General features: G+C 46.1%; 2 protein-coding genes across 2 annotated transcripts; one reads left to right on the top strand and one right to left on the bottom strand.

The window, feature by feature from the left end:
• The first annotated feature begins 1339 nt into the window (after window positions 1–1339).
• Window positions 1340–4355, top strand: LOC119356214 (polygalacturonase QRT3-like). Its single transcript, XM_037623142.1, has 3 exons — window positions 1340–1853; window positions 2702–2938; window positions 3038–4355. Exons 1-3 carry the CDS (start codon window positions 1635–1637, stop codon window positions 4025–4027), a joined length of 1446 nt encoding a protein of 481 aa, XP_037479039.1. The 5' UTR covers window positions 1340–1634; the 3' UTR covers window positions 4028–4355.
• A 4740-nt stretch (window positions 4356–9095) lies between these two features.
• LOC119356213 (probable leucine-rich repeat receptor-like protein kinase At1g35710) lies at window positions 9096–14394 on the bottom strand. The gene is made up of 3 exons (XM_037623141.1): window positions 13864–14394; window positions 12741–13219; window positions 9096–11460 (listed from the first exon to the last, which is right to left on the bottom strand). Exons 1-3 carry the CDS (start codon window positions 14205–14207, stop codon window positions 9281–9283), a joined length of 3003 nt encoding a protein of 1000 aa, XP_037479038.1. The 5' UTR covers window positions 14208–14394; the 3' UTR covers window positions 9096–9280.
• Window positions 14395–15012: the final 618 nt, after the last annotated feature.

The following is a 15012-nucleotide window of genomic DNA, read 5'->3' as shown; positions in this document are numbered from 1 at the left end:
CCCAACAAACCAGACCAAGGAGCTTTGAATTCTAGCGTCTTGCTGCCGCTAGAGTAGTTCCACGAGACGTAGTACGTGGCACCTGGTCTCCGAGTCTCATCTTGTAGGTATACGCAGCAGTTGCACCGGCCGAGGCTAAATTCCGTATTTTGATCCTTTTTTAAAACCTATTCGAGATTTGATCCTAGTTTAAATTTTTTCGAGATCTGATCTTTTTGCTACCGCCAAATATCATGACGGTAGGGTATAACAGCCTACCGCCAAGGACCCTGACGCTAGGGTTGCATGCCCTACCGCCAAAAATCTTTTAAGTATTAAACACAGTGTGTGCTCGTGCCTACCGGCAAGCAACTTGACGGTAGGGTTGTGCAGGCTACCGCCAGCCCGTTTGACAGTAGCAATGTTTCGTACCGCCAAAGTCCCTGGCGGTAGGCTGTTAGCCCTTATCGTCATGGACTCTGGCGGTAGCAAAAGGGTCAGATCTCGAATTTTTTTTAACCTAGGGTCAGATATCGAATAGGTTTAAGAAAAGGAAATTTTGCCACCGGCCGATATGTACGCATTATACAATAGTAAAAGCGTTCTTATTGTGCTCAACAAGTCACACGAAGCGAGTTGTAGGGCCAGTACACTACTAGTGCATAAACGGGCACTAGGGATTACTATTACAGCATCTCAGCTTCTCACGCATGCATGGCCCAGGAGGGAGGGAACAAAGGGAAAAGGGAGAGCACCCGAGGAAAGCAAGGAAGAGAAAGCTTGGGGATCCAAGCAAAGGAGAAGGGACATGATGAGGAAGAGGAAGAGGAGGAAAGAATAATGAGAGCACACCAAACGGGCTTTTCATCGGCTCCCCTTGGACCCGCCCGATTAAACAGGGGCGCACGCGCGCACACACACCACCTTCTTCTTGTGCTTCTAGATTCATTCGCAGTCACACACGCACGGACTACTTTATTCACCACCATCGTATCATGCCAAGAGTTACCGTTTGTAATCCTCAAAAAAAAAAAGAGTTACCGTTTGTAAGGTCCGGTCGGTACCTCGATCGATGCACGCGGTGATAAACTGGTCGCTGCCGCACGGATCTGTGCTAGATTGCCCCTGTCTGTCTGTTGGCATTGCAAAATTTGCACGTAGTAGTATCATTTTCGTGATCAGTCCTGAGAACAAACGAGGTGCACCGTGACAGTCTCAGGAAAGAGCGCAGAAGATTTTATGTCTGTTGCCAGACCCACAGGCCTACTGCTGCCACGACGATGGCCCCATTGCTGTTGTTGCATTGAATGATCGGACGGACGGACCCTTGCGCTGCACTTTATGCCAATTCCCATTAACCACACGCCATTCCCTTGCGTTTCTTCCTCCAGGCTCCTCTCCTCTCCCCCTCCTTGAGTTACTTGACCAGGCTCCTCTGCTGGCAGTGGCACCACACCTCACCTATATATGCGTGCATCCGTCTCGTCGCTAGCGAGCAAGCAGGCAAACCCACGGCGCCGGTGCCACGCGGACACCGACAGAGGAGGCGTTTGGCTCGTCACTTTCCTATAGATACAGAAGAAGCAGAGAGGGAGGGGTTCGAGACGCCGGCCGTTGATGCTGTAGCAGCACAAGGCCGGGCCCAAGCAAGAAGCATGGAGGTGCTCGCCGGAGGAGGCCGCCTGCATGCGGTTCTTCTTCTTGTCGGGGCCGCCCTTCTTCTTGTTGCATCGGCGGGCGGCGCGGAGGCGTGGGCGCACCACGGCGCCGCCGGCGCCAGGGCCGGCGCCGAGCGGCGGTACCGGGATCTCGCGGCGGGCAGGATGGAGAGCGTCAGATCCTCCTTCGGCAAGGCCAGGCGGGGGCTCGCAACGGTCAGTAGGCAGTATTAATCCCTCGCCATGCCTGCTGCTTCTTCCATTCGAACTCTCTGCTTCTAATCACTTTGTTTTTCGAGTTAAAACGAAAGCGGTTCTCGGAGTCACGTGGTCACATTCATCGCCCTTCCGTGGTTCCGTTGGAACATCTTTTCGTGGGAGCAGCAGTTGCTAACGTTCGGTTCCTTTATGGCTGAATTACAACATCCGTATGGCAGTTTAATTACAAAATACTACAGTAGAAGCGCAGAGGAACAGAGGAAGTGTCGGGTCGCTTTGCTTTCTGGGAGATTTTTCATTCGTTCGCTTTTGCACAAGGAAAATGAGCCCTTCCTTTCACCGCAAAAGGTACCTTTTTATTTATAAAAAAAATTCAAAAGGAAATTAAAACGGTAGTGGTAGATCATCTTCCATGTCTGCATTCGCGTCGGGTCTCGAGTGCTGACTGGAAATCAGGGTCTCTCCGTGTTGATCTCGTCTTCATCCGTCAGCTTACAAATGCAGTTCCGTCAAGAATGTTTTTTTTTTTTTGCGGGAGTTCCGTCAAGAATGTTAGGCATCAGCAAAGAAACTTTTCGTCCCTCGGCAAATGATTCTCCCTTCTCTTCCCGTGTTTGGTAATGCGAGTACAGTAGTAGAAAGTAGCATTACCCCGCAAAAAAAAAGAGAGTAGAAAGTAGCATTAACTGCCCCACCTCCCAACCACCCACCCGACAAATGTCAAACGCTCGGGTGCAGCTACGTACGGACTCGCGCTCCCGTCATTGGCCGCTTGGTGTGGCGCATCGCACTGACCATCCTACTGCTATTGGTGTCACGTCTGACGTGGTGGATTTTCGTTGCAGTCCTCGGCGGGCTCGCGGGTGTACCACGTGACGGACTACGGCGCCGACCCCACCGGCGCGGCGGACGCCACGGCGGCCATCAAGAAGGCCATCGCCGACGCCTTCAGCCCCCCCTCCAACGCCACCATGACCGCCGGCATCCCCGACCTCGGCGGCGCCGAGATCCACCTCGACGGCGGCACCTACCTCGTCAACGGCCCGCTCACCCTGCCGGCCTCCGGCGGCGGCAACTTCAAGGTACGTAGTAAATAACAAGACCGTTGGGCAAATGAACCGCACAATGTGCCAACGTGTGTTACATTGTCTGACGATCACCGGCGTGCGTCCACGTGGCAGATCCACAGCGGCTCGCTGCGGGCGTCGGCGGAGTTCCCGGCGGACCGGTACCTGATCGAGCTCTCGGCGGGCTCCTCCTCCTCGGGCTACCACTACGAGTACGCGACGCTGCGGGACCTGATGCTGGACTGCGGCTACCGGGGCGGCGGCGTGGCGGTGGTGGACTCGCTGCGCGTCGCCGTCGACAACTGCTACATCACCGGCTTCGAGACGGAGGGCATCGCGGTGCGCGGGGGCCACGAGACCTACATCCGCAACACCTTCCTGGGGCAGCACATGACCGCCGGCACCGACCCGGGGGAGCGCGCCTTCGGCGGCACGGCCATCCGGCTCGACGGCAACGACAACTCCGTCTCCGACGTGGTCGTCTTCTCGGCCGCCACCGGGATCATGGTCACCGGCGGCGCCAACACCATCTCCGGCGTGCACTGCTACAACAAGGCCACCGGGTTCGGCGGCACCGGCATCCACCTCAGGGTGCCGGGGCTCACGCAGACGTGGCTCACCAACTGCTACATGGACTACACCAGCATCGTGGCCGAGGACCCCGTGCTGCTGCACGTGTCGAGCTCCTTCTTCCTCGGCGACGCCAACGTCGTGCTCAAGGCGGTCAACGGCGTCGCCCGCGGCGTGCAGATCACCGGCAACATGTTCAACGGGCGGGGCAAGGGCGTGGACATCGTGCAGCTGGACGGGGAGTTCGGGACGGTGGAGCAGGTGTACGTGCAGCAGAACTCCGCCATGGGGATGAACGTCAAGGCGACCACGGCGCGCGGCTCCGCCGAGGGCAACGGCAGCTCCTGGACGGTGGACTTCGCGCCGGTGCTGCTGTTCCCGAACCGGATCGGGCACGTGCAGTACTCGCTCGTCGCCGGCGACGCGTTCCCCGGGCACACGCTCAGGAACATCTCCGGCAACCAGGTCGTCGTGGCCACCGACAAGGCCGTGTCCGCCACCGTGCACGTGCTCGTCGACCAGAACAGCAACTGAGCTGGAAAATGGCGGCGCGTTCGCCGCCGCCGCCGCTGCCTGCTCGCGCTCATGGCGTCATTCGTTCGTTTGTTCTTACTGAAATGAGATTTATGGGTTGGACACCCGGATCTGGCCTGAGAGGATTTGAACCTAGGTGGCGATTTATCGCGTCAAATCTTGGCAGAGAGACTGCTACCACCATATAGTTATAGCGATTGTTCGAGAAAATGATTCAGAATGGATCATTTGGAGTTCAGCTTGCTCGTCCAAAATGTTTCAAGATCATCATGCAATTGCAACACTTGATTAGCTGTGCCGATAATAATAATACAGTTTGTCTAATTCACATCTAGATGTTTTTTAAGGATGTCACATCTAAGCTCCTACAAGTATATAATGTAGCAATAAGAAATAAAAAAAACTAGGATAAAAAAATAGACCACAAACAGAATGAACATCAGCTTAGATGTGACATAGTTATGTCACATTTAGATGTGTCTTAGACAGACCCATATAATAATAAAGAAAACAATGGAGCCTTTGGACCTACGTACCGCTTTGTGCTGCTGGTAACCTGTCAGTCTCGAGTGCACCAACTTTCATTCAAATAGCCATCCGTACATGCACGCACCGATCGAGCTTGTCTTAATCATTCCCGTTTTCTGATTCAGGAAGAAGGCCAAAAGGTTGGGTTTCCCGGGCGGTTCAGTCTCAACTCTTTGTGGATTGTGTTGCCAAAACTGTCAGTAAGCATGACAGACAAGACATAGCCAGTTCTACCAGTCCTATATTTTCTGGGTACGTAGTTGTCTTCATGTACTGTTGTGTGTGGTTGGTTGCAAGATTATCTCTTTCTTGATCTTCTTGTCATCGCTAAGCCATGGAAACGGACTACTACTTACGTCGATATCTTAACACTCAAGTTGCCCACCAGTTCCTCTTGTTAAATCTTGTGTGTTCAAAGTTTACACATCACCACCAAATAGATGTTGCTATTCATCTCGAAAGAAAAGAAAAAAAAAATGCATGTTGCCATTGGATCTGAAAAACATGGTCTCACTTCTACTATCTGAACGCATTTTCCAGTTCTTGTTGAGTTGTTTCTCTGCTGCATTTGTTTTGTGAGGAATCTTCTGCTGCTTTTGTGCTGTATACAATTTGTATTTTGCAGCTTTCCCAAAAGGCTAAACAAATGTATGTGCTACTTTCTGTTGTTTTGTGCTCTTTCTTGATATGTACTGCATACTGTGGAGCAGGTAGGAGGAGGACCATTGGTCCCAGACCATGTGTATTATGGACTCTCTTTATCTAGACGGGTCACTAATCCATGATCGTTCTTCTCAGGTATCCACTAGCAGTGCAGTAATCTGTTAGGATGCTTTGCCTCTTCAATTAAATTGTAATAAAGCAAAGCCAATATTTGCTGTTCATATCGAACATGTGAAACTATCAAGTAAGAAGAACATACGTTGTTTTACAAAGTAGGTCAAGAACAACCAAATCGCCTGAAGTCAAGGTTTGAAGGCCCCCGCAAAAAAAGAAAAGAAAAGAAAGGTTTGAAGTCTGAACTGCAGAATTCAGTTTCAGTTTACATGACAGGCAATTCACCAAATCCCAACCACTAGATTTCCTTCCCAATACACCTAGAAACTGCGCATTGGTTTTGCTATTGGTGAGCTAACCCTGCAAAGCCAAGCACCTGATGAATGGGTATCAAGTCAACAATTGATACTAAAAGAACCAACAAACCAATGGATGTGGTGCTTCTCTGTCAGGGATAAGTGCATGATATACCTAAACATCAGAGTTAAAAGTCACCCATGAACTATTATAACGGTTAATTTTATCCTCTCCCCCACTACCCAAAAAGGGGTGGCTTTGACTAACGGGGCACGTGTCCAACTTTTTTTATGGGTTATTATTGTCCACATGGATACACAACGTTGAGTTAGCATCGTAGAAAAGTTTGTTTGAAAATAAATCATGAAAATATATTAAATCTTACTAAATTAAGGAAATCTGAAATCTTTAGCAAAAGTACAAAATATATATAGATAAAATGGGACATAATGTAAAAATTGTGGAAGAAACAAAATCGATAAATTTCGCAATCTTAAAAAATAATTGCGAGAATGATAAAATAGGTACAAAAGAATAAAATAATCAGTCAAATATTTATGAAATAGACGCATTTGAAATTGATGTTTTAAAGTTGACGGCATTTAGATTTTACTAAAATATTCTACTCCAAAGAGGGATTATTAGAAAATTTGAACAATGTCAAATGCACCATTGTATTCAGTTGTCGGCAAGTGTTTCTAAAGCGATGCAGGTAGCTCACCAGCTTTTCTGGTTCATTCTTTGAAATAGAAGTTTCCTGGCTAATTTTCAGTCTGTCGGCACCGGCCATCTCCTGTCTTCTTCATGCGTGATCCAACTACGCGTGCATGCAGATGTAGGTAGGTTATCACCTTCTTGATTATCATTGTTTGCGGATTTTGTGTTAGCATTCATTTTGTCCTCGATCAAAATGTCAACAAGCATAACAGACAAGACATAGCCAGTTTACCAGTTCTGTATTTTTCTTGTTCGTTGTCATTCGTCAACGATCTGTCATCTCGAAATGGTTGGTGCATGCTTCAACTTCACTCAACTCATTGTCTGAACAACCAAAGGAAACAAGATCGTTTTATGCTCAATTCCCACCATTTTTAGCATGGCAAATTGCGCTTTTACTTTAGCTTCTAGTTGTTCTGAAATGTTAAGGAAACAACTATTGTATAAAACAGTCAGGGGAATATTACCTCTTGAGCCTCTCTTGATGCATGTTTGGACATGGTGATGTATGTGGGCTGGTTGCCAGATTATCTTTCTTGATCTTCTTGCCATCGTCAAATAAAGGAAATCGGCCACTACTTGTGTTGGTATCTTAACACAGAAGTAGCTCACCAGTTCCTCTTGTTAAATCTTTTGTGTTTACACATCACCACCAACTTCTGTCCTATAGATCGCCAAATACGCGTCGCTATTCAAAGTTTGGAACTGAAACATAAGGTCTCACTTCTGTCTAGAGGATTTCGCCGGTTCCTACTGAGTTGTTTATTGCTAAAGGAAAATCTCTGTACAATTTATATTTTCCAGCCTCCCCAAAAGGCTAAACAAATGCATGTGCCAGTTTTGTTCTTTCGGTGCACTACAGCGTGGAGCAGTGGGAAGGACGTCGATTGGTCCCTGGCCATGTGAATTATGGCATCTCTTTAGCTGGATGGCTCGCTGATCCACCATTGTTCTTCTCAAGAGTCCACTAGTACAATCGTACTATTACTACTGTACAAATATTCAGTTTAATGATTGAAGGATTCCTCTTTAAAAACGATTCCGCTGTAAAGATGAACTTTGCAAGTCTTTGCCAATAGCTTCATCTGTAAGGATGCTTTGGCTGTTAAGTTTCACTGCATTTTGTGTGTGTGTGCGCACGCGCGCGCGTGTGGAGGGCAGCGATGCTACATCTACGTAATTGTTTGAAGTCTGAAGTCTGAAGTCTACATAATTCAGTTGCAGCTTATATAACATGCAATTCACAAGTCCAGCCACTAGAATTTTTTCCCAGTCGACCTAGAAATTGTGCATGGTTCCTACTGGTGATTGGATATTAGGTCAAAAATTGATACTAAAAGAACCAACAAATCATCATGGATTTGTTAGGAGATAAGTGCATGCTACACCCTAAACTTCAGAACGAGTTAAAAAGTCACCATGAAGTATCAGAACTGTTAACTTTATCCTCCCCCCTCCACAAAAAACGGACGATTTTTTGCGGTCACGCATGGAGTTAGCATCGTAAAAAAAATTGTTTGAAAATAAATCAGGATATTCTACTTGATCTTATTACATAAAGGAAATCCGAGATATTTAAATACAAGAAGAAAACCTTAAGAGAAAATGGGGCATAACCTGAAAATTGTGGCAAGAAAATTAAATTACCGAGAAACTTAGTAATCTTCACAAATGTGGGGAAACGACAAGGTACAAATGAATAAATAAATCCTGTAAAATATTTATGAAATATCGAGACAGATCTGAAATTGACCTTCTAAATTTGACAGCATTTACACTTCTCTAAAATTTTCTAGTCAAAGAGGGAATATTAAAAAATATGAGCTATCTCAATTGTGCCACTGTATTCCTTCAATTTTAACATTTTGTTTTCATTATTTTTATTATTATGTAATGATTTCTTGTTTTCCTGATCTTTCAAACCCTCAACCCTTTTTTACATTAACATGATTATCTTATTTTAGAAGTTCTCTTTGATTTCTCATATTTTATATGATCTTGTTGTATGATTTCTGAAATTCTGACTCAATGACTTTTGTCCACTTGGACATGATACTAGCACACAAAAAATGACAGTTAGGTGCCACACCAACCAAAACCACCCCATTTCCAGCTAGGGGTAGAGGGGGATAAAACAGACCGATTTTGGAAGTTGAGGGTGTCCTTCTAGTTAGTTTTGGAATCCATGGACAAATATGAAACTTAGGCCATAGTTTAGGAATAATGGGAACCTACCTCCTTTTCTTAAGGGTAGCAATCCATTGTACTACAATGCATGATTGAATAAAGTTCAAGAAAAAAATCTGCTGCGAAAACCAGACATATTTATCGACAATACAATAATGCTATCCTTCAAATGAGACGTAGGTTCAACCAACCATGATGGGACCAGGGTTCATGAATGCTCTGCTTGTTCTTTTTTTTTGGTGAAAGTGAAAACAAAAATCACTTTTCAGAGGCAAATTCAATGGATTCAGGTGCAAGCATTCAAAATCTCTAAACAAATTTCTTCACTGCCGCAAACAAGCTTTTGTGTTTGCAATTTTTGTGATGCTGACATTTGGAATAGCTTATTAAACTACACTAACATTCCTACTGAAGCTTATAAGTCCTAACAGTTCGACTGTAGTTTAATAAGTTTTCTTCAGAGAGTAAGGGGCAAATATTACAGACAATTTGCAAATTTCTGCAACAATTTGTAAATCCAAGTGGACGGTTACAATCTTGACCCAATGGTAACAGGTAGTTGCACATTTTAGAAACTGTGCACAGCTTTAGGTTAAGAAATGTGCAACTGCCCACATTCTGAAGCCTAAAGTTACATACAATTTTTTTGCACAACTTTCAACTTGAGATGTGCCACTCGGTCATGTAAGAAATTACAACCTAAGAAATGTAGATCATTAAGGGAAAATATAACAGGCAATGACCGACTTAAGAAATTTGTGATGCACGTCCTCGTTCATGCCTTAGCTTGGAGGTGCGATATGCAGCTATTTTCTTGGCAATTACCTTGTCTTGCATGTTGTCGACATATTGATAGAATGCACATCTCCATGTCGTGTTGCAAAAGAGCACGCCCCAGTATAGCCAAAACCCAAAGATGACTCCTGCTACCACAAAGCAGTACAACCAGAGTGTCTCCATATCTTCGTCCTGGCTCATTTGATTTTGGTTTGATGCAGATGGGTTTACACAGTCCTGCAGCGGGAAACCGCACAGCCCTGGATTATTGCTGTATATTGAAGGATCTGGGAATGTCTGCAGCTGGCTGCCTGTAGGTATCCTCCCCGATAAACCGTTGGTCGAGAGGTTCAGAGTGCCGAGGGCCTTCAAATCTGCAAGGCTTGGAGGAATTTCCCCTGAGAGTTGGTTTTCTGAAAGGTCCAAGGATTCTAGCAATGCCAGATTGCCAACGTCTCCAGGAATACCACCTGAGAGATGGTTTCTTGACAAGTTTAGGTACCTGAGTCCAACAAGTGATGTGAGCCCTTTTGGGATCTCTTGTGAAAGGAAGTTGCTAGATAAGTCCATACCCACTATGAACGATATCGTGAAGTTGTAAAGATAACCCTCATTCTTCAGGACTATACGAAGCTGCTCTGCTGGCAGGTAGCAGTATGTGCCGTTCCCATTTTTCTGTTCTTGGATCATGCCAGTAAAGTTACCAAAATTGGATGGAATCCGTCCAGTGAACTTGTTTTTTGACAGGTCCAATATCTGGAGTTGACGAAATTGTAATATCTGTGATGGTATGATGCCATCAAACATGTTTGATGACAGTAAAAGAAATCTTAGTTCAGGCAAGCTCTTGCTTATCCAAGAAGGTATTCCACCTGAGAAATTATTGCCTCCCAGATCTAGAGTGATAAGTCTCTTGCTTTTCTTAAGAACCAAAGGAAAGGCTCCACTGAAATGGTTATTCGCTAGGTGTAGAGACTGAAGATTCCGGTTAGGCGTCGCCAAGAACGGAACTACACCACTGAGCGAGTTACTGGACAAATCCATGAATTCCAAATGCCGCATGTTCCATAAACACTTGGAGTTGGAGAGGTCTCCATTTAAGGCATTATTTGATAGGTCCAGAAGTGATAACCTAGTAGAGTTGCAGAGGAATACCTCACCATCATCTGTCAGAAGTGTGCCATACAGATGGTTATTACTGACAGTTAACCCTCGAAGTTGTTCTGGAGGCTTGCCAAAACAAGCCATTAGGTCTGCAACAATTTTGTTTTCTGTGAAGTCAATGTGCTCCAGGGTCGTGCAGTTCTGAAAGGTCAGGCTGCGAAGGCTTGTAAATCCATTGTATGCAGCAAGGACCGTAACCAGTGCCCCTCCCGCGCAAATGGACGGCGGGAAGACCCCAGAGAAGCTATTTTTTGCGATGTTGATATAAGACAGCCTGCTGCTATTCCCTAGCTCAAGGATGACGTCGCCTCCGAGCTGATTTTCTGACAGCAACAAGCCATTTAGCTTTACCAAACGAGAGAATGTACCTGGTATCTGGCCATGTAAATAGTTCCGCGTCAGGTCCATGCGATGTAATTCTGTCATGTTACCAATCTCCAGCGGGATGCGCCCTGTCAGACTGTTGTTTCTCAGGTTCAGCAACCGGAGCTTCTTCAGTCTCCCGAATGTTAACGGGATTGATCCAGTCAAATTGATTGAGTAGAGCGCAATCTTCGTCAAGCTTGTCAAGTTACCAATCTCTTCAGGTAGCGTCGCACCATCAAGACCCAAACCTCCCAGTTGCAGTTCAGTGAGCTGCTTCAGCCGGCCAATGCCACGGGGAATTGTACCAGTTACATACCAGTTGCTGCTGATCCGCAACCGCGCCAGGCTTGTCAGGTCGCCGATCCCTTCTGGAATGTTGCCATGCAGACCGTTCTGAAATAGGATGAGCTTGTTCAGGTTGGGGAAAGCCGAGAAGTCGAACTTGTCAAGTGTGCCATTCAGACTCGCACCGCTGATGTTGAGGTTGACGATGGTGCTCCTGGCAGAGTTGCAACTGATGTGCATCCAGTGGCAGACGCCGCTGGAGTTGGCCAATGACCATGAGCTTAGGGACTCGTCGGCGCCGTCCAAGCTAGCCTTCCAACTCAGAAGAGCTTCAGCTTCACGCAGAATGTCGGCAGTCACCGGTGTGACTACAGCACAGAGTAGGAGACAGGTGCAAGAGAGTAGGAGGTGCTTCATGATGGCTTGGGTCTGGCTAGTGCTTTGCTGCACCACAGAATAAAAACCTATACGGAAGTAGTCGGCGAGCCGGCCGGCCATTAGGATGGTTCTTTATTGATCACTTCAAACCAAGTAATATGTCCTTTTCTTGGTGAATACTTAGTTTATATGAAGAGCGGCCTGCAAGCATACAAATGTACATTCGAGATGGCACAAGGATTATAAGAAGGTTATAGCAGTGAAGGACAGGCGAAATGGCTGTGCTGATAAAAGGTCAAACGAAGGGGGAAAAACATCAATAAACTCGCACATATCTTCTGCCCCCTACAACTAGAAAAGTTTTGGTTTTGGACATCAATACAGTTTGCAAAACATTAATTTTACCACTAACCATTCTTACAGTATACTCCCTCCGTTCACAAATATAAGATGTTTTGGATATTTCAATATGGACTACATACGGACTGAAATGTGTGAACAAACACACTAAAACGTGTGTATATAAACCCGGTTCACAAAAAAGTTAGAACATCTTGTATTTGTGAACGGAGGGAATATTTACAAACCCAATTTGTTTTGAACACAAGTTTCTTTTTCTAGAAAATTGACACATGACTCTCCAAGTTTCCAGTCTGAATATTTGAAAATATATACTGGTAGTCAAAGTTTTGAATGTTTAACTAGGCCCTATGACAGACCATGTGAACTCCGCATGGTCAAGATAAATTCTGAGAAAGAAGATTGACACAACTCTCAGTTAATGGCATCTCACATAGGGTCTATCTACAGTTCATGGGTGTTAACAATACTTCATAATTCAAATGGCCCAGCTCCCTAAGCAAGCAGAGAAAAAATTGCAAAGGAAAATGAATATTACATCACAAATGTTCTTCGAGATCGTCCATTTTTCTTAAATAATTTAGGGAGCAGAGTTTTCCTAACCCATGAGAAAATCTACAACTTTTGTATTCATATCTCATAAGATGCAAGCAAGTGGCAGTAATATCCTAAAATACACAACAAGGATGATGAGGTATAGTCATCTACCATGTATTTGATCTAAAGTTTTTCTAGTGCTGAGCTACATTATACAAACAGAGAACTGACAGTGATGTGGTTAATATGTACCCACATTCTATACATTTGTTTCTAGCAAAACTCACTACCGAAGCAGCTAGTCCTGAAGTTGATTCCATCTATGAACAAGTGAGTAGACCTTCCATGCAAACGCCCGCGGGAATGTCACCTTCCCGCTCTACTGTCTCCAGCACCGCTTGGTAAAGCTTTGTCCATGAGCATCCATCGCCCGTGCCAACCACATCCCAGAAAGTTGGATTGGGGCTCGGTGGGTATGCAGCAACTACTAAGTTAGTAATGCTGCCCACTTTGACAGCCGGCCGGGGGAAGTCCAATGCCAAGTTGTCGACTTTATGCTCGTAAATTTTCCCGTTCCTGTCGACTTTGTACCTGGATGTGCCACTGAAGCAGCCATATGATTCCCACGGGACACGGGGTGTGCCCCACAGTTCCCACCGGACAACTATCGAGGTTTCTGTTAGTTGCCAAATGCGTGACACATCAAGCCCAATTTCACTGAATAGTAGACGACCGTGGAATCTGAGAGCCCAGAAGATTGTTTTGTAGTTGTCGATCCCATGGAAAGTGTTCAACGGATCAACAAATGTGATGTCTTCGCTGCAATGCGACGTAAAGAATGTTTATAGTCTCCATTTTATAAGAGTGTGCCTACAGTGCATCTACAACGAATAGAAGTTTGCAAGAAATGAAATATATGCAGTTAGCATTCCTGTCAGTGTCAGGCATAACCAGAATCATACTCGGTTATTTACTTATTCGTATTAATACTAGGACAACACATACTGTTGCAATTGCTGATGATGGACTGTCAGTGTCACTGCCCTCTAGTGGCCTTAACCTCTTGTAAATTTGTTAAGCCAGTTCATCAATTGATTCTATTCCAATCATGAATACAACATATTAGCAGTTAATAAAGGGCTAATGGTGGGATGACAGAACAAATGCCTATCACATCCAGGATTCTGAATCATAACTCGTATGAGTGGCAAGCTCTATTAATTATTGCGCGAATAGCCATTTTATGAGCACTGAAATTGGTACTAGCTGCACATCACAATTTCAGTTCAAGTTTCTGCTTTGATTCCTGGAACTGCCGAGCTACGATTTGGATGTAAGATGTTTCCATGACTAATTACCAACGAGCTTTTTAGATAACTAATCAGACAAAACACACCACTAATATTATTGAAAGAAAAAAAGGAACAAAAATAGTCACGCGGGAATAGGGAAGGCCTGCTCACCGGTAGATGTCGTAGTTGGGCTCCCGGAGAAACACGGCCGGCAGGTCGTCCCGCAGCGCGCGCACCGCCGCCCCAAGGTTGAGGTAAAAATCCGACCTTCGCGGGTCCCCGCCGCCGCCGCCGCCGCCGCTCGCAGCCCGGTTCCTGGTCTCCGCGGACTTGGCCGCGGGGGCCTCTTGCTGCGAGGCGCTGAGGAGGAGCGGGAGGTTGAGGTGGGCCGGCGCGGCGGCCTGCGCCGGGCCGGAGCAGTGGAGCCTGCCGCCGGCGCCGTGGCTCGGCAGGCCGATTTTGGGCGGCGGCGATCTGCAGGGCGGCGTGGTGAGCTTGGGGAGGAGGAAGGCCATGGCTTCCTGCTCTCGTTCGTAGCCCCTTGATTTTTCTCTCCCGGCTGATCTCGATGGCTACCGCGGCTTGTCTTCTTCTCCTGCTGCTGCGAGCCCTAGGTTGAGGTGTTCCATGTAGAAGCTTCAAATTGGGTGCGAGAAAGCAGGGCGATTTTGAGTGGCTGCAGAGGCTGCAGCGAGCCTGCGTGGGATGGGAGAGAGACGGCCGGAGACGTTACACTGAATGCGGTTAAAAACTCCGACTCGGCATCTTTTTTTTCCTGAGTCGGCATCTGGCTTTTCTTCCGAGACAAGTGGCCTTGGACCCGAAGTTTGGTAGCTCAGGCCCAGTTTGACATGCATAGCAACTAAACGACTCAAAAAAGTATTGTCATCCGATTCATATTACTTGTCGCTGTTTTTGCTAAAAAAGAACTTGTCGCTGCTAGAACTGAACTGAAATGTGTGTGTGTGTGTGCTCAAAAAATGAAATTGAAATGTCATGGTTATTAGTCGCGTGACATTACTCATGTCTGGACCATGAGACGATGAAGGGTTCATGAGGGTATGCGGCTGCTTTCGATTGCGATGGCCGGAGCCAAAGGTCATTGTTGTATGTCGTTGATCATTTCGGTTTTTAAATAATAATTTGGTTGTGTGCATGCTCGAAGTTTTGATGTCGTATAGTTAGAGAGGTCGTATACCTCCTTTTATATCAACAAAAGGTGTCAAAACCACGTAAAAACTCTAAAATGGTTGTTTGAATGTTAGGTAGAACCTAACAATAGGGAGAAACCATTGGAATATGAACTGTTTTTCTATGTGG

This window comes from Triticum dicoccoides, chromosome 2A (genome assembly GCF_002162155.2).
Source record: "Triticum dicoccoides isolate Atlit2015 ecotype Zavitan chromosome 2A, WEW_v2.0, whole genome shotgun sequence".
Taxonomy (NCBI): Eukaryota; Viridiplantae; Streptophyta; class Magnoliopsida; order Poales; family Poaceae; genus Triticum; species Triticum dicoccoides.
This window is presented reverse-complemented; position numbering and strand designations above follow the sequence as displayed.